Source organism: Zootoca vivipara, chromosome 3 (assembly GCF_963506605.1).
Source record: "Zootoca vivipara chromosome 3, rZooViv1.1, whole genome shotgun sequence".
Classification (NCBI taxonomy): domain Eukaryota; kingdom Metazoa; phylum Chordata; class Lepidosauria; order Squamata; family Lacertidae; genus Zootoca; species Zootoca vivipara.
The window spans coordinates 83,372,172-83,390,448 of record NC_083278.1 but is presented as its reverse complement, the minus strand read 5'-3'; the positions used below and the strand labels follow the sequence as shown (position 1 = coordinate 83,390,448).

Genomic DNA, 18,277 nt, shown 5'->3' with positions numbered 1-18,277 from the left:
AGGCAGGACTCCGCTGGAGCAGAGTTGATTTAATTGGCTCCCTTTTTCAAAACTAGAAGGGACTTGCGCTGCGAAGATGGGAGAACGAGTGAAAGTGGAGGGGTGGGGAGGGTAGACGGAGGGAGGCAACCGGGTCAACAGGCAGATCCTGGAGGATTGCTGGCTTACTTCAGGGTAGGGACTGTTATTAGAAGAGGGTGCCTACTTCGCGCTCGAGCTGAGCAAAAGGCTCAGGAGATCGGACTTTCCTGAGTCATCTCGGCGATCTGGGGGAAAGGTGACTGCTAGTAGCCACGAGAAGAGAGCGAGTTCTCCGGGCCGAGCGACCCGCGCGAACTAGTTAAGTTCTGGAAGGCTGAACTGCCTCCAAAAGCAGATCACGGCGAAGCAGGTACGGTATTGAGTTACACCGCGCAGAGCCTTCTTCTGTAAACGGAACAGAACTGGGGGTGCAGTACTGTAGTTGTGCGCTTGCATATATATACCGGTATATGCTACGTTCTTCTAGGAAGGGGAGGAGCCACGCCCTGCCACGCCCCTATTACAGTCCGTCCTTTGCAGTGAGAAGCCGCTTTCTGCAAGTTTCTCAGTCCTCTTGCCCTATTCATTCCTCGCCCCTCTTTCAGAAGTTATATCCAAGATGGAACGTTTCTGTCTCCCATCTGTAGAGAACAAAGAGAAAACACATTAAGAAAACAGAGATTTTATAAATTGCAAAAGGAGAGGGAAGAGGGAGGTAACTTCCCAACTGCCAAAACATCAGTCCAAAGCGCTAAAACTTTGGATAAATCTGACCCGCTGATTCGGGCAAAAACGAGAGAAAGGGGGCCGAGAGGTCGAAGGAGGGAAGGGAAAGCGCGACAAGCGGAGCGAGTGTTGTGGCTGGCCCTCGTTCTTCCTCCTCCACTATCAGGCCGACATGCGATGCACTGCAACTGAGCAACTTCAGCCTGGAGAGAGCGAAGCTCGGCAGCTTTGAAGGAGCTGGGAACGAGAGATGCTTCTTTGGAGGGGGGAACAGCACACACAAAACCACCACGCGCAGCAAAAGTCATCCCTGCATTGGTAATTAATTCCAAAATCGGGGGGGAGGGGGAGAAAGCAGCTGGAGGCAAGAAGAGGAGGATTACCTATTGCCCCAGCAGCTGCCTCTCGGTTTTCTTCTCCGCACCTCCCTCCCCATCTCTCACACACGCGCGCACCCGCCTCCCCTCCTTCCTCGCGCCCCCTTGTTCGCTCCTGGGGTTGCAGCCAGAGGCTCATTAGTAGGAGGGAGGGCGAGGACTCCGTGTGTCTCCCTCGCTCTCCGTCGTTGCATCTCTCAAGTTGGCCCCAGTTGGCAGGCGATTGAGTTTGGGAAGCTGGGGAGTTCAGAAAGCACTTGACGTCTCTCTTCATTTCCTCCCCCCCCCCCGCGAACAAATACGACTCCCTCTGCTTGAAAGGAATCGGAGCACAGCCAGAAAAGGGGGGAAACCCGCGGGAGTTCTCTGTGGATTTTGCGTCGCCACTGGATCGCTTCGTCTTGTGCCTTCTGGTTTTGAATCGCCTTGTTATTTCGTCGCCGTTGCACGTCTGGGCGTGAAGTTCTGTTTGTTTTCTTCTCGGAAGACTCCGGGATCCGGCGAAAGGCAAGACGGAGAGCGAGAAGAGGGGGGAGGAGAGGGGGGGAGAAACCAGATCCCTCGCTGGCTTTTCCTCTCCTCCCTTCCTCGCACCTTTTACACTTGCAATTACTGCTCCGCGTTTGGGGAGGGCGGATATTTCTCTTCGTTCAAATTGACTCGCTCCCTCGCTCTGTTGTGCGTGCGTGCGTGGAGGAGACGCGAGCTTCCCGAGAAGCACTGGCTGGAGTTGACTTGGCTAAGCCGGGCTGAGGCGCCCTGTGCCCGGCCAAGGCTCCCTTCCTTTCGCTGGATCCATCTCTTCCTGCTTCGAGCCCCAGGAAGTGGTGGGCATTTTTAATATATCTATACAGTATATCTATATAACGACAAAAGCGCAAAATAGCAGAGCCGGTTCAGGAAAAGCCTCCTCGCCTGCCTCTCTCGAATCCACCGCCTGATGCTGTCTGGGCTTTTTTTGGAGGTGGTGCTTGGGCTGTTCTTCTTCGCAGGCTATGAAGCTTCTGCCTTGAAGATGGAGACTATTTGGGTTTTATTCCTCTCTCTGGTCCCGGTGTACACCAGGGGACAAGGGGTTTACGGTAAGTGACGCGGGGTCGGTGCGTGTGTGTGTGTTGCACGATTGCCTGCTTTGGGGGCGTGCAGGGAGGGGGCTTAGCTGGGCTCGGATCAAAGTTTTTTTTCCCTCCCCAAAAGCACCTGCAGCAGCAAGAGAAAGTAAATGGTGCCCACAGAGCGCAGGAAGGAGCGAGAGGATGGATGTAGTAATAGGTTCCCCCCCCCACCAGCCCGGTTCGCGACTTCGTAATTCCTTGCCTGTGTGCTGTTGCTGCCGCTGCCGCCGCCTTCCCCCCCCCGCTCCCTTTTCCAGATTTACGAGTCGAGAGACGCCGCCGATTAACCCTTTCAGAGCTTCGTCCTGGGCAAAACAGGGCAGGCGGTGGGGTGGGGATGGCACGAGGAAACCCGTGCCCACATGGCTCGGCACCTTTCAACTTGCTGTTGGTAAAGAGAGAGATGCACTTTTCGGTGTGCGTGCGTAGTGTGTACATACAAAACTATGTCCTCCTCCTCCTCCTGGGAGACGAAGCTGCTTTCCATTTCGTTGGGCTGCTCAATGTTGCCCCCCCCCCCGCTTTGAGTCGTTCATTCCCCTCCGGCGTAGCACCCACTGCCGCCGCCGGTGCGAGCTGTTGCGCCCTCCCTCCCGCTTCGGTTACTTGTTGACGCTGTTCCGGCACAGAAGCGGGGTTGCAAGCCAAGCGCGGGCCTGCTGCTGCTGCTGCGGGACACCGGCCGCCAGACGGGCTTTCCTAAACGGTTATTAGAACCACATTGCCAAAGCCCAATATGGTTGCAATCCGGTTTATGCTTGTAGACACCCCCCAGCTACTTCTCTCTCGCGCTCTGTCTGCACCCACGGCACCCGGGGAAGGGGAATCCCACACACACACCACTCCCTTTCTTGTCTGGGGGGGGGCAGTGGTGATTGGGGAAGTATATTCAGAGGCCCGATTCCCCTCCAGCTTTTTCGTGGAGGCCGGATCGCCAGAAGGGAAGGCAGCCCGCCCGACCCAGTCGCCATGGAGCTCCCGCGATTTTGAAATGAAGCGGGATGCGAGCAGGCTCTGCAAAGTGGCAACGCGCATGCACGGCCGCTGTTGCTGTTGGGAGAGCCCCTCGGGAGTTGCGAGGGACGTTTGGGGAGCCGGTGTGGAGATGGATGCTCGCTGCGCAAGGCGGCGAGGGCCGTGGGGGGTAAGAGAAAGCGCGCCCCGTCCATCCGCCATCCACTCCTTTACTGGCTCCACGGGCTAAAAACAAACAAAGTGGGGCGGGGGGTCGTTCGGGTGGCGGCTTCGATCCCCAGCGATCGCCTTCCACTCTCCACTGCCCCCCCCCGCCTCTTATTTATGTTGTGAAAGAAGCGTTCCCACCCCCAACCCCTTTTCCACGATCCCACTACAACTGAGGGAGGGTACCTGACGCCCCCCGTTTGCAAATGGATGCACTCGCGCGCCGTCACACGTGCACTTGGCCGGGCAGCTGGCGCGCACCGTGGTGGTCCCAAACAAGCGCAAGAGTCGTTGCCAGCTGGCTTCATCAAGGGCCGGCCAGTGAGGGCTTAGCCGGCGCAAGAGATGCGGCGCTTCCGCCAACGCTCGCGTGTGCAGGTGCGCTCACGCTGCCCCGGCTTTTGTGTCGAGATCTGCATATCAGAAACTCCTATTTTAATATATTTGTTGCTTGTGGGGTTTTTTGTGTTTTGTTTTTTAAAAAAGAGCTTGCCAGACTTATCAAAGTCCTGTTTTGCCTTACCACTTCATCGTGGTAAAGTCAACCTTCAGAAGAAGCGCGTCTCTCATATCCCCACAGGGGAGAGAGAGTTAAAACAGTAACAGCTGAACCAGCATTTAGCTGGAACTTACCTATGTGTAAACGCTATCAAGGCTGAGTTCGGTGCAGCCTATTCCCCACTGCAGCTAAAAGTCTTTGTAGGTCACTTTAATTATGCTTTTCTTTCTTTTTTTTAAAAAAAGGGGAATTTATTCTCCTCCCTTAGGGCTGGGGTTGTTAGTTGGAGTCTAGTTCTGTTTTGTGAAATAACTGCTTTAAATAGATGCTGTTTTGCTCCAGCTTCCTCCTCAGCCCCTGTATCTCTGTGTCTGTCAAGGGGAAGGGAGAATGGGGGGATTTAAGGTCCAGAGGGAAATTAGGAGAAGCACCCGAGAGCGGTGAGACGGGTGTATAATGTCTTTGTGGCGAGAGAACCATTGTGTGCGCAGGTTTTTACATCCCCATGGGTGTTTTATATGCTCCCAGGCAAACTTTTTATTTTTAATTAGCCTGGCTGCTGCAGTCCAAGCAGAACTACTGGTGGGCTTGCTTTCAAAGGCCTCTTCAGGCCCTTTAAGACTGTCAATCTTCCTACACCTCTGGCTTCTTTTAAATATTAGACCCTGGGTTTTACTCCTCAGACTCAGGCTTCTTTCTTATCTAGTTGATTCCTTCTTTCTTTCAACCCTCTCCATGTTTAAAACAACATCCTGATGGTTTTTTTTAGGGAGAAAGATAGAGAATGCAGGGTGGGGGGAGGCAAGCTTCGCTGTAATGAAGGCATTCTTTAAAGCTTGCACTGTACACAAGACGTTTATTTATTCTGCAGAGTTTCTCTGGCTCCCCCAAACCCTGGTTGTACAAACACGAACAAAAATCTATCAGCTTTCGCTCTTCCTCTTTCAACTATCTATTGGGTGAATGCCGGTTTTAATATAGAACAGGATTATCTGTGTGTGTGGCTCAGGCTATTCTATCGGCACACTGCAAACTTTCAGTGTTTTGTCTTTTCAGAAGCCTTTCCTTTCCAGGAGCTTTCTCCGATCACAGCTGCTTGTTTAGAAGGTGAAACACCAGCTATTAATGGCTTTGGCAGTGCTGTATCAAAGCTGTTATGCTTGCAAAGAAACTTAAATCAGGATTAGGGACTCTACAACCCTCTGCCCACCCCACAATCCTCCTTCCCTTTGCCCTAAATGTTGGTCTTGAGCTGGAGCCTCAAGCTATATATAGTTGGAGTATTTCATGTTCTGAATGTTTGCCTCTTGTGGCACTAAATGTGGAAGGGTTGGGAATTCAAATGTTGTGTTTCAGTACTCTTATACACACACACACACACACCTTGAATGTTAGAGAGGCAAGGAAGGCAGACGGTGAGGAGGGGGTCACATGCGCTGGTATGAAGGCTATAAATGCAGTCTATCAATCTGAATGTAGTAAGTTTAAATCCGATTAAACCAGATAAAATATCCATGTGACGTACCCTTTAAATAATAGGCCACGTGGGCCTTCCTGAAAGGCCTCTGCCAAGGTTTATTGCCAAGGATGGAATAAATAAAATATATGTTACAGGGAGACACTTGGAGTGGAGACATGGAATAATTGGGAGTCCAAAATACATCTAGCTTGCTTGCTGTCTGAAGAGCCTTGTTACACAAATTGGTGTTTGATACGATGACTGAAGGGTGTCTGAGTCCCAATAATCTTCCTTTCCCTCGTTATCTGATTCCTTCCATTCAGCTTAAGCTGGCCACAGAAAATTGCATGTGCAAACCCCCCCCCCATTAAAAGCTGTATAGCTGTTTAAAGAAGGGCTGGCAAATGTCAGGTCTTACATGAGCTGCTGGTGATGCAACAGAATCCCTGTGCCGTCTTTGACCATGTTCACACATCTATAGAAAGCCAGTTTCTTCTCCCTTTAACCATCCTCTCATATGATCTGACTCCTACCGGTACTACACATTTGTCGTTGCGAGCTGGTTTATACTTTGTGGAGGCCACCAAAAATTGCTGCATGTGTAGAGGGGGATGCTGCCGTGTCTCCGAAGAGAGATTTGTGCTGCCATAAAGGAAATCACCCTGAACCCCGTAGTGAAGTACGCTATATGAATGGCTTGCCACACCATAGGCCACTTGCATATGACAATATTTAGAGGGGCATCCATGTGAGGCAGCCACCTTAGGAAGCTGTTTTTTGGCTGTACACTTTATTTATTTTTATTGTCTTTTTAATCTCAGGCTGTGGCGCTTGTGTGGAGTTTTCTTTCTCAGGTGCCAAAGTAACTTGTCCAGCCTTGGGTACCTTGTACTTGGGGGCAAGGGGAGGGGGAGAATGCCCATATGTTATTGTGCCTCGGGTAACAAAATACCTTGACCAACCATGGTGGAGGTTGTAATATATAAATGGGTCCTGGAAGAGAAGTTGAAATGAGATAATAGCAGCAGTTTGACCTTTCTACTCTTGAACCAGTCAGAAAAGACTCTTATAAAACTTATTCTCACCACAAGTAGGGCGGATGAGAATTCTAGATTGTTTTCACTGAGCATTATCTCCTAGGGTTGTTTGAGGTAGACAGTGACTCTTCACAAACAATGCCAAGCCATGATTTTGTTTTAACCATGGTCTGTTCAGCAAGCCCCAAGCCAAAAAGCCTCCAAAGTTTTTGAGCGGCGCTTGCTTTGTGCCGTTGTTGCTTGGCAGGTTTCTCGAGTGGGGAGGCCATAAAAGACATGGTTAAGCAAGTTGGGTTATGTCCAAACACCATACCTTAGTTAAAACAAGCCATGGTTTGTAAGTCAACCTGGCTTCACGTTATGACTTGTCGCCGGAAAACAAGCCTTAGTTATTTTGCTGAACTGAGCTTGGACATTCAAACATGCTACACTCTGGCTAAACAAACAAAACTAAGTCAGTTTTGTGCAAACCAGACAAATGACAGGATCGGGGAAGAACTTGGTGGAACCTGTTGTAAAGTCCATGGTGAAAAAATTAGATCAGGTGGCCGTTGAATTTTCATGCCATAGTTATGTTTGCCTGGTCAAACACAGTTGTATTGGGTGTGCAAATAAGACAACAGCTGGTTGACAATTCTAATTCCTCCTTGTAAGGCTGTACTTATCTACATTGTGAAAATGATAAAAAAAGAAATACCCTGAATAATTCCCTGGTTGTATGTTTTTGTTCATGTGAATGCAGCCACAGCTTCTGGGACTAGAAAGTGTCTATAGTGCAATCTCATAGGTTTCCTAAGGGAAACACTGTTTTAATAAAGCATTTAGCAACAAATGTCTCAAATAGGGTGAAAAATACATTAGAGGTGGGTGGAAAGGAGATAGTCATTGAGAAAAAGAAATGGGTTTGTCTCTTTTCCTCTAGTTGGTGGCAAATATTTTCTCTCTCTTTAAGTATGTATACAGAGAAAGACGGGGGTGTTTTGTTTTTTTGTTTTTCAATACTTATTTGAAAGCCCATCTTATAAAGTCTACAGTCTTTTGAGAGCAGGCTTTTTTGAGTACAGTACGGTAGCTTTGTTTTGGCCAGTGGAAACTGGGCTCCTGCTTTGTTTACTTTAGAAACAGGATCTAACAAGCCTTGATAGGAGTGTTTTATTGCTAACATGGAGCAGATGACAGCCCAACTTTCTCTTCCCTTGCTGAGGAAAAGGCCCTGCGCGTTGGCAGCCCCTCATCATTGTCTGCTTGCAGAAAACAAATCAACACCTTCAAGGAAACATTCCAGGGTAGAAGATGGAAGGTGAAGCGATGAGCTTCAAAGGAGTACATAGGCTGAGCATCAGGGAAAATATCCTTTGTGTGCAATCGGACAGAAATGTTGTGGGGAGATCTCCATCACTGGAGATAAGGAAAAGTAGACAGAATATGCAAAGGAAGGAGCAATTCTTCCCTCACGACAAAAAAAAGAAAGAAATAAAAAAGGATCTGGCTGAGTGAATGATTTCCCATTTTCTAAGATTATGGGGTCAACTCTATATTTCTGATGCTGGCAGGGTGCCTAGCGGAATAATCTGACTGTATATTACTGCCTTGTGAGTAGCATAGGGGAACATGTGCTAGGTTTGTTTTTACCATAGTCTTTTTTTTTGCTAGCTTATTTCCTGTACCTTTTAATAGTAGATTGATGTGCGTACATTAGTAGGTGACAATTCTTATCTCTAGACCCTGTGTGGCTCTCCAGATGTTGGGCACCCACCAGAGTCAGTATGGCCCAGTTAGGGATGGTGGGAGCAACATCTGGAAGGCCACAGATCCCCCACTTCTGTTTATACCATGGAAAGCTTCACTTGCTAAATCCAGTATGCTCAGTGGCGTAGGAAGCGGGGCAAAGTGCCCCGGGTTCCATCCCTGAGGGGGGTTGACATTGCCGTGGGCGGCACCCCCATTGGGATGCTCGCGCAGTCGTCGTGCCATGCCCCCATGGGTGATGTGCCATGCCCCCTGCTCCAGTGCCAAGGCCTCTAGCTCCGCCACTGATACGCTAAGCTGAAGTTGAATGGACAAAAGCAGGCAGGGCAGACCATTTTTTTTCCTGGCAGTTGAGAGCCCTGCTTTAGTGAGACCCAGTGAGTCCTATATGTAAAAAGTACACTGTGTGGGTTTCCTATGATGTGCAAAATGCCCAGAGTGAAGAGCATTCCCAAATCTGGTGATCTAAACTCCTTTTACATTTTTCAGATGCCCCACCAGCTGTGAAACACGATCAAAGTGTGTATTCCGGAAGTGCATATCTGTTAGCCGAGGCTTTAAAATCTGCAGGAAAGGCCCTTCTTGCAATCTCACTGACAAGCACAGCTTGCTGTGTGGTGATGTGAGGTAGGGACTACTTGGTTGTGGCACCCATTTATTATGGACTCCCCTCTCTTGAAGTCTGCTTGTCTTGTCTTGTCTTCCTCACTGTTATGTTTCAGGTGTTGTCTCAAGACACACCTATTTCTTCAGGGCCTAGGAACAATCTCACTGGTTCCTGGCCAGTGGAATTAGATTCCTCACTGTGGTGTTTCTTTTGCAGTTCTGGAATGTTTGTGGTTTTAAATTTAATTGTTTTACTTGTACACACACTATCCCGGAATTGCTTGTGTTGAAGGGCAATTTAAAAATCACAACAAGCAAACCGTTTATTGCATCCCTCGTAGATCTTGCTTCCATTTTCATCCTAGCCGATAGAATCAATTTTTTTAGCCTAGAGAAATCTCATGGCTAGGTTTTGGAATCTACTAAGTAGTAAAATAAGTATAATGCTCCTTGTGGTAACATATAACTTTCCTTATTCCTGTGCTCACTCAGCCTTCCTTGTCTGTTTGATTTTGGTTATGCCTGTTCTAGGGATGCCATCCTTATCTTACAGCAGGAATGCTCAGTGCTGCATAAATGTATAATTCTCCCCCAAGATCTTCTTTCCTCTTTTCAATCAGATTTTCATTTTCTGTGCACCAAACATGCTCAGCATCAAACATGGATTTTAGCTTGTGTAGTATCACTATGAATGCCTTCTCCTGCCTGTTTGTGGTGTTGTTGTACAGCCTAATCACCTATGCCCTTTGTATAGCCCAAACCCAGCATTAGGTCAGTTGGGTTTCGCTCTGAAAACCCCCAAACAACCCGCAGAGCCATCTTTTAATACAGTATGCAGTACTTGGAAGCTGACATTATCCACCCGACAGGTTGTTTGCAACTTACTGGTACAAGTCAAAATATTTCACTAGAGGTGTCATCAGAAACCACTATCTTATGCTAATTTTTGTGAGCATGAAGACAGATGTTGAATAATTTGACATGAGCAACATAGCTTAGAAAATTATCACCGTGTCAGGTTTTTGTCAGGTTTTTGAGGAAATGCATATTTCAGACAACTTGAAAAGGCAGTGTGAGTGAGGGAAGTTTTGTGTGTGTGTGTGTGTGAGAGAGAGAGAGAGAGAGAGAGAGAGAGAGAGAGGGAGAGAGAGAGAGACATAAGTAGTACTAAAGAAAAATTGGTAAGTCGTTTGCAGTTAGCAGCTTGGACAGTTCAGAAAGGATGCTCTTTCCCGCAAGTAGTCTTTATATATAGCTTCTCCAGATGGAGTTAGGACTCGTTTAGACAATTGAAGATTGCTATGGCATTTTGAAGGTTGCTTCAGGATTGTTAACCCGAGCCAACAAATCTAGCTTGCACCGTAGGGTGTTCCTCAGTGCCTCACCTGTGACCTCCTGCTTACTATTTCAGCTCACTCTTGGATCACTGTGTGCTTGTGCTGAGTTGCCTGTTCTACTTGCATACTTAAAGATAATGTCCATAATGCTGTTTGAATGGTCACTTATCCTGAGACAAAGGCAAGAGCCCCCATATGATGCAGAGGTGGTTGATCTCTCTTCCAGCCTTTATAGCTCCTTAGCTGGAAAAACAAATCTGAAACCGAAGTGACTTCAGATGTTGGTTTAAGAAAACAAAGCAAAACAAAAAACAACTATTTGTATAGAAGAGCTTGTAGGAAGCCATTTGTTGCACATCAAATGAAATAGGGCTTGGGTAGGTGAGTGACAGCAACTTCAGAGAGAGTTGATAATGTGGCAAGTGCCTATGCTATTCTTCATTGGAACCTGAGCTGCAAGTCAGAGTTCAACCTCAGGCCCTGATAAAGAGCATGTTCATGCTTCAAGCACCTCATTAGTTTTGTGGCATTCCACAGAAGCTACTCGATGGCATCCTCTCGAAGCATATTATTAAACATGCTGAAGATGAATAAACTCAGTTGTCATATCAGTGTGATATTACTAGAATCCAATTTGGGAACTGAATAAATGGTGACAGAAGATTACTGCTTGTGAGATAAGTTGCTTTCAATGAAGCAAAACTGCATAAAAATAATGAGATAGACTTATACTATGGGAGTAAGCACAAATTTGGGCTGGAGCTTAAACTTCTGAGATGGTCTGCCTTGAGCCGGGAGCTTCAATAACTAGAAAACCAAGTTAGATAAATCTGTGGATTTTGTATGAGTTTAATGTGACATGTTAGCAGTGATCTTTTGGACAAGGTATATCTCAGAATGGGATGTTAGAATGATGATCTGAGAATGGAGTTTGCTTTCATCCTTGGGCTATACGAAATCACCATAGATGAAATTGGGAAGGAATTTATGTGAGTCTCATTGGCTGCTGCTAAGATTCCCCCCCCCCCCAAAAAATCTTCTTGTAGAATAGGCCTGGTTCACACAAAGTACTAAGCTATACAGGCAACACCTGATTTGTTTGGGGTTGCATTCTGGGTCATCGCATATGATGGCAGAGCACATGTAAGCCCGTCCCGTTATGCCTCCATTACACCCTCTCCCAGGTCACACGTGCCTTAAACATGTGCAAACTGGTCTTCTGTAGTCCGTTTAGCCAAACTATGGTTTGTTTGGACACATGAAGCAGGCTCAGCAGACTAACCATGGTTTGTTAGCGTTATGTCGGAATGGAACAATTCCGTTCTGCCAGCCCACCACAAACATTTGCCAAGCTACAAAGACACAAGGCAAGAGCAGCTGGAAAACCAACCAAATTTTGATGAAGCAAGTTGTGGCTTGTTTACTTGTTTGGTTGAATGGCTTGTGGTTTGTTGAACCTTTTGCCAGTAATTCCTGACTAGCTGAGCAATACAGCGGAACCTCTACTCACAACCACAATCTGTTCTGGAGGCCCGTCTGGAAGTCGAAACGGGTCGCTGGGAGAGGCGGCGTTGTGCATGGGTGGCAATCGCCACTTCTGCGCATGCGTGAATAGCGATTGCCGCTTCTGCCCATGTGCGAATGGTGGCAAACCCGTCTGTTACTTCTGGATTTGCTGCAGACATTGGGCAAAATGGATGCAAGTGGAGGCGGACATAAGAAGAGGTTTGACTGTAGCCTTGACATTGTATAAGAGTGTTCCATATGAAATTCAGGACATTTTTAAACCAGGAGTAGCCAATGTAATGCTTTCCAGATGTTGTTAGACTCCAACTCCCAATAGCTCCAGTGAGCATGGTCAATAGTCGGAGATGGTGGAAGTTGTAGTCCAGCAACATCGAGAAGACAGCATGCTGGCTACCCAGCCTTCAAATACTTGGTTTCTTCTACAATGGAGAACACTGTGGATTATGGGGTTTCTGTTTTCATTTGCAAATTTGCCTGTTTAGGAGCTACCATAGAACCCAGCAGTGAACACACAGCGCCTAGTTTCTAAAGATGACATCAGAAAGCATTGCTTTTATAGAATTGGAAGGGATCCCAAAGGACCTCTAGTCCAGCCTCCTGCCGGTGTAGGAAATCCCCTGCTACTGTGTCCTTGATAGGTCACCACCTGGCTTCTATTCAAAAGCAGCTAAAGATCGACACTGTGTCAGTGTCGACCTGGAACATAGGAAGCTGCCTTTCACTGAGACAGAATGTTAGTCCATCTAGCTTAGCATTGTTCACACTGCTGGCCAGTTGCCCTTGCGGATTTGAGGCAGGGTTCTCTCGCAACCATACCTGGGAGACGCTGGGGATTCAACCTGGAACCTTCTGCATGCAAAGCAGATGCTCTGTCATTGAGCTACAGCCCTTCCCCAACTACTAGTACCACCAGAAAGTCCTTCCTAAGGTTTCTTCCAGATCCTCCAACCCCTTCCTTGTTGTTTGGACCCCTCTTGGTCCTGCTGACTGGAGCAAAGGAGTAGAACTTTGCTCCATCGCCTATGTGGCAGCTCTTCAAATACTAGATGATGGCCGCTGCCTCTTAATTGTCTCTTCTCCATGTTTTAAATGTTCCTCTTTAAATTTCTCTCTCAATGTTTGTCTCATCCAGGCCACCACTCCTCCCCAGTCCCTTTCTCAAGGTAGCTGCAGTGGTGTGTCTGTTTTGTAAAGTGCTCTTCTGTCCCGTTGCAAAACAGCACAGCGGTTATTAAAAGCAGAGATCCAGTAACTCGACTGTCTCCGGAGTTGCATGTCTGCATTTGACATTTGTCTGCATTCGGCAGCACCCGGCACTTGTGATGGATCATGTTTCACAGGGGGAATCTATGAAGCTGTGCACTGGAGAGCTGCAATAGAAAACTCCCATTTGCTCAAGTGGTGACCGGCAGAAATCTTACTATAGTGATGATTGTGCTGGGAGTATGTAGAACTGGTGTCTTGAAGCAGGTCATGTACCCAGCAGGATCCTCTGAGTATTGCTGGACTTCGGCTCCTGGCCTCCATTGATGGGACCATTGGCCATGCGGGCTGTGATTCATGGGAGCCACATCAGGAAAGCCCCCATCTTTGCTCCGAGATCCAGGGGTGTGTAAGTGCATATGAGTACAATGCAGCATTTAACAAAGTTTAATTAGATTGAACTATTAAGGATCCAGAAAATAACCTGCTTTAATTCTCCTTTTATTGAAGATTCTTGCAGATTTATGTTTCTTCCAAGCAGAAAATTAGCATAGTGGAGATTTTCATTTTAGTTACTGTATGTGTTGCTCTGCAGAGATCATATCAAAATCACATTTGAAATGAGTTATGAAGGGAATCAATAGCTGGAGCAGAGGAGGAGGGACCCAGAGCAGAAGTTGATGCCATTGTAATAATACTTAAAACTATGGAAAGAAAGCTACCAAAAGAGCAATAGATTGGGAGACTTGTAGGGCTTAGGGCAAGTCCTTGGCACACTGGTGTCTCGACTGTACAACATCAAGCAGCAAATGGGAGCTCACAAAATTGCCATTGCTCTGCTGTAGGAACATTCATTCTCTTCCCCTTTGCGTAGAAAACTAGCATGCCAAGAATAAGGGTTCTAGTGTCAGCCTTCTTGGCATGTTTGTTTTCTGTGCAGAGGAGCATGCAAACACATGAATCTCTATTTGTTTATCTGAAGTGGTACAGCCCAGACACAGATTTCCCAATCTTGGTGAAAATTGCTCTTGTTCTTGCAAGTCTAGTTCTGAGGCAAGGACCAGAAATGCACAGGTGATGGTGATCCCAAATTGCTTGGTTTGCACCACTCATTCCTTCCACTTTTACACTGCTGTAGTCCCACCAGCTCCAGCTGCATCAAGTTTATTGACTTTGCATTGACTGGTGCACCTGTTGCAGTTCCCCTGATGATCTCATACATGAAGTAGGTGAACAACAGACCTGTTGCACCACTGGGTTTGAGCACCTGGTCTGGAGAGAGCTTCTGCAACCCTTCTGATTCCTGCTTTGGTGCCTGACGTGCTCTGCTGCTGCTGTGCTTTCAAAGTGCTTTGCTGTCCACAGGTAGGCGGCACACGTGGACATGGAGTTGGACATGCTGCCCGTACTCTGGCCAGCAGGGGGAGTGCCTGTCCATCTTATTCTTCAGTGAGTGCTTTTATTGAATTCTGGAGGCCAGCTAAGTGCACCAGCCACTAAAAGACCACCTTCCAATAGCCAGCCATGTCGGTCTCCGGTGCTGCCTCTTGTTTGATTCACCTTGAACCTAATTTGCATGCTTCTGGATTTAAACTCCCACAAATAACGCTTCTGCACAAGAATGCGCATGCATCATAATTATATTGTTTCAAGGAACTGTCAAAGAAGTTGCGGGATGTGATGGTGGTTATAGACCACACGCTACAAAACGGACCCAAAACCAAAGTAAAAACATCCTCTCTGGAGAGGCAATGGCAACCCATCTAGTTTAGTCATTCTGTTCTTTTGCTTTCAGGGCTGAGAAATCCTTTCTAGGAGAAGATAGGGAAGTACTGTACTGTAACTGCAAGACCATGACAGAACTTCAAAGGGTGCATGGCAATGGGAAAGAAGGGATGCCAAGAAAGAAGGATGGGGCAATATTTGAAGGGTTGGGCCCAGACACTGACGTCCAGTTCTGAGGGCCTTCTGGGAGTTCCCTCACTTCGAGAAGTGAGGGGAACCAGGCAGAGGGCCTTCTTGGCAGTGGTGCCCATCAAGATGTCAAGGAAATAAACATCTTTTAGAAGACATCTGAAGGCTGCCCTGTTTAGGGAAGTGTTTTAATATTTGATGCATAGTTGTTTTATACTGTGTTGGAAGCTGCTCAGAGGGCAACCCAGTCAGATGGATGATATATTATTATTATTATTATTATTATTATTATTATTATTATTTACTGAAGCTCAGCAACAAAGCACATGCTTTGCATGCAGAAGATCCCAGGTTCAATTCCTGGCATCACCAATTAAACAGCATCCAAAAGAGCAAAAGCTGAGGAAGATCCCCTGCTTAAGATAATAGAGAACTGCTGTTTGTGAGAGCAAAGAGGATTAGTTTAGATCAGACACCCCCAAACTGCGGCCCTCCAGATGTTTTGGCCTACAACTCCCATGATCCCTAGCTAACTGGACCAGTAGTCAGGGATGATGGAAATTGTAGTCCAAAACATCTGGAGGGCCGAAGTTTGGGGATGCCTGGTTTAGATGTGCCTGGGCCAGTGGTCAAAGAGCACTTTGAACGTTCTGGAGGTTGAATCCAGAGTTGTCCTTCCATGCTCAGTTGGTAGAGCATGAGACTCTTAATCTCAGTGTCATGGGTCTGAGCCCCATGTTGGGCAAATGATTCCTGCAATGCAGGGGGTTGGACTAGATGGCCCTTGCGGTCCCTTCCTACTCTACAATTCTATGATTCTAGCTCCTGGGGTATTCTAGCTGTTGTTTGCAGGACTGCCATTTTTCTCCACATTCACTTTGGTCACTGGGATGTGCTGCTGGATTATGCAATTTGGTTGTGATTAGGAGCGGATGTTTTATTTAAAGCTAGTCTAATTTCCAAATCAACTTTTATGTGTACTTGAAAACGTACTTATGCCTATTGCCAGAGAAATAAAAACATACTTAAACTAATGGGTTTTCATTAAAGACAGTATTAAATTAATTTCAGCCTTCTATTTAATAATGTATTGGGAACCCCCCTCATATGTTCCATCTCCTCCATGACTCCACTCCTCCAAGTGTTGGAATCTTAACTCAGGAGAGGCCCAATGTCATACCTTAAGGAAAAGACACAGTGAATGTAGGCAGACTTTGGGGTCAAGGAAGCTGCAAGCAGGGGCAGACGGGGGTAATATGGCACCCCGAGCAAGGACAAAAAAAATTGCCCTGCCCTCTCTCACCTTTTGCTTTGTGCATGCGCTCAAGTGCACTATGTCATAGTTGCAGCAATTCAATCGTCTGTCTGACTGGCCTAAAGGCTGGCTCCCTTGGCCTAAAAAGCGAGATGAGCACTGCATCCCATAGTTGCCTTTGACTAGACTTAACCGTCTGGGGTCCTTTGCCTTTTTACCTTAACTTTGAGTAGGTACCTGCATAAATATAGGTGGCAATAATGTTAATAATAGTAATAATAATGCACCCCATTGGCTTGGTGCTGTGTGCTGGGGAATTACCCTAAATCCATGGCTGCTTCAGTAGCCTCACTGGTAGATAGGATGGCAGTCTTCAGTGATGGAGCTTGTGCCCCTTTTTTCACATGGTCCAAAGTTTCACAGGTACAGTGGAGAATCCAAGTCCTAGCTGTTTCCTGTATTTGGATCGTTCTTTGCGGCAGGGGTAGGCAGATGTTGGATGCCGCTTCCTGTCAGCTTCAGGCATTATGATCAAATGTTTAGGGATGACTGGAACTGCATTCCGACAGCATTTGGAGGCCATCATGTTGAGGTACCCCTGATTTATGGAGTGTTGTGACGGCTCGCTGATGTTGAGATGTCAGTGGCTGTAATCCGAGGGTGCAGTGCTGAGCACTTGCATTCCCATGAAAACAGAGAGATGAGGACAGTTGACTTGCTATCTGCTCATCTTGCTGGGGATTCTTTTTATGATTAGAAGGAGCTTTGGTGGCAAACCGTATTACTGCCAGGCTTACAGGATACTGGAGAGGGGCTTCAGATCAAATAGGCGTTCTCCTTGGAGCAGCAAGAATTGCTTTTCACCTTCTGCTGTAAGGTAAACGAGGCAGCAGCACGCTTCCCTGTCACATGTCACGTTGGCAGCAAGGGAGCTGCTGCAACAAGGACTCTTCCCATACCATGAAGATCAGGTATCGTCATGCCCACATCGCCCCATTGATCAGAAGGTAAATTTCCCAACCATTACTGGAGAATGAGTTGTAACACGATCAACTCCCATGTGGGCTCTGGGCTCTTGATGTTGTGCAGGAGGGAGCCATGTTCTGGTAGGGTGGGGTGGCTAGAAGACAATTACCCCAAGGGGAGACACTTGTTTATTTAAAGGCATTAAAACCCCATCTTTCACCCTTGAGGATGACAATTGAATGTGTAGTTCAAGATGAGGGTTAGCGACTCACACATTTTGGAGAAGGTTGGAGCTCTGTGTGCAACTATGGCAGCTCAATTTGATACTGGGAAGAATGGGTTGTATACAGTGGTGCCTTTGCACTATTGGAAAGCACTTCTACTTGTGCAAGTCTGAACATACTAGAGACCTGAAAGCCTTACTAAATATATGAAGACCAGGTGGCAGGGGGAATGGATTTTTTTGTGCTTCCTGCTCATTTCTCCCCCGGGCCTTGACATCTCCACCTCCTACTGTAGCCCTTTGTGCCATATCCCATACTGTTCCCATCACTCAGGAGTAGCTTTTCAGGAGATGCAAGAGAAATTGGGATGCCCTGAAAGGAGTAGAAGTGTACTATGCCAGTGCCAGGCCACCACTGGACACAATAGTTGCCATCCGTCTGTCTTGGTGGACAATGGAGCAGTGCAGAGAGAAGAAACACCATGGTGCATTTGCAACAGCACAACCAGACACCTTTATCTGCCCCAGCTGCAACAAAGCATGTCTCTTCCATATCAGTCTCTACAACCACAGCAGGTGCTGCTGTTGAGAACTACATGAGTGAAAGCTTTCCCCATGGTACTCGGCAGGGAGATTGCACAGTAGTTGTTGCAGTCTTGGAGGTCACCTTTGTCCCTTGTAGAGGGTCACAATGCTGGAGTCATGCATGTCTTGTGGCATGGATCCTTGTTCCCAACACTGCAAGAGGAGGCCGTGGAGGTGTGTCATGAGGGAAGAATTTAAGCCACCTTTCACCACTTCTCTTGGGATTCCATCCTGTCCTGGGGCTTTACCACATTCCTGAGAGTTGATGGCATTCTTCAGCTCACTGAAGGAGGGAGGGACATCCTGTTCTTCCAAGGCAGGCAGAGCCTGGATACAGTTCAGTGTGCCTAACACATTCGAAAAATGCTAGACTGTACTGTGTTTTATGGCAGAGGGAATCGAGGGATGCTAGCTTTGTCCCTGACATGGTGAGCCCCATAATTTCTCCTGAGGACCAATTTCAGACACAGTTGTCCCCACTGCAGAAGCTGTCTGT

General features: G+C 47.3%; 1 protein-coding gene across 2 annotated transcripts in view; it reads left to right on the top strand.

Moving 5' to 3' along the window:
* Nucleotides 1–534: 534 nt before the first annotated feature.
* MDGA1 (MAM domain containing glycosylphosphatidylinositol anchor 1) overlaps nucleotides 535–18,277 on the top strand; it is a 254,704-nt gene continuing 236,961 nt past the window's right edge. For both annotated transcript variants that reach the window (XM_035108147.2, XM_035108146.2), the window contains exon 1: nucleotides 535–2,206. In XM_035108147.2, the coding sequence (XP_034964038.2) occupies nucleotides 2,065–2,206 (142 nt within the window). In that variant the 5' untranslated portion in view covers nucleotides 535–2,064. The remainder of the gene's footprint in view (nucleotides 2,207–18,277) is intronic.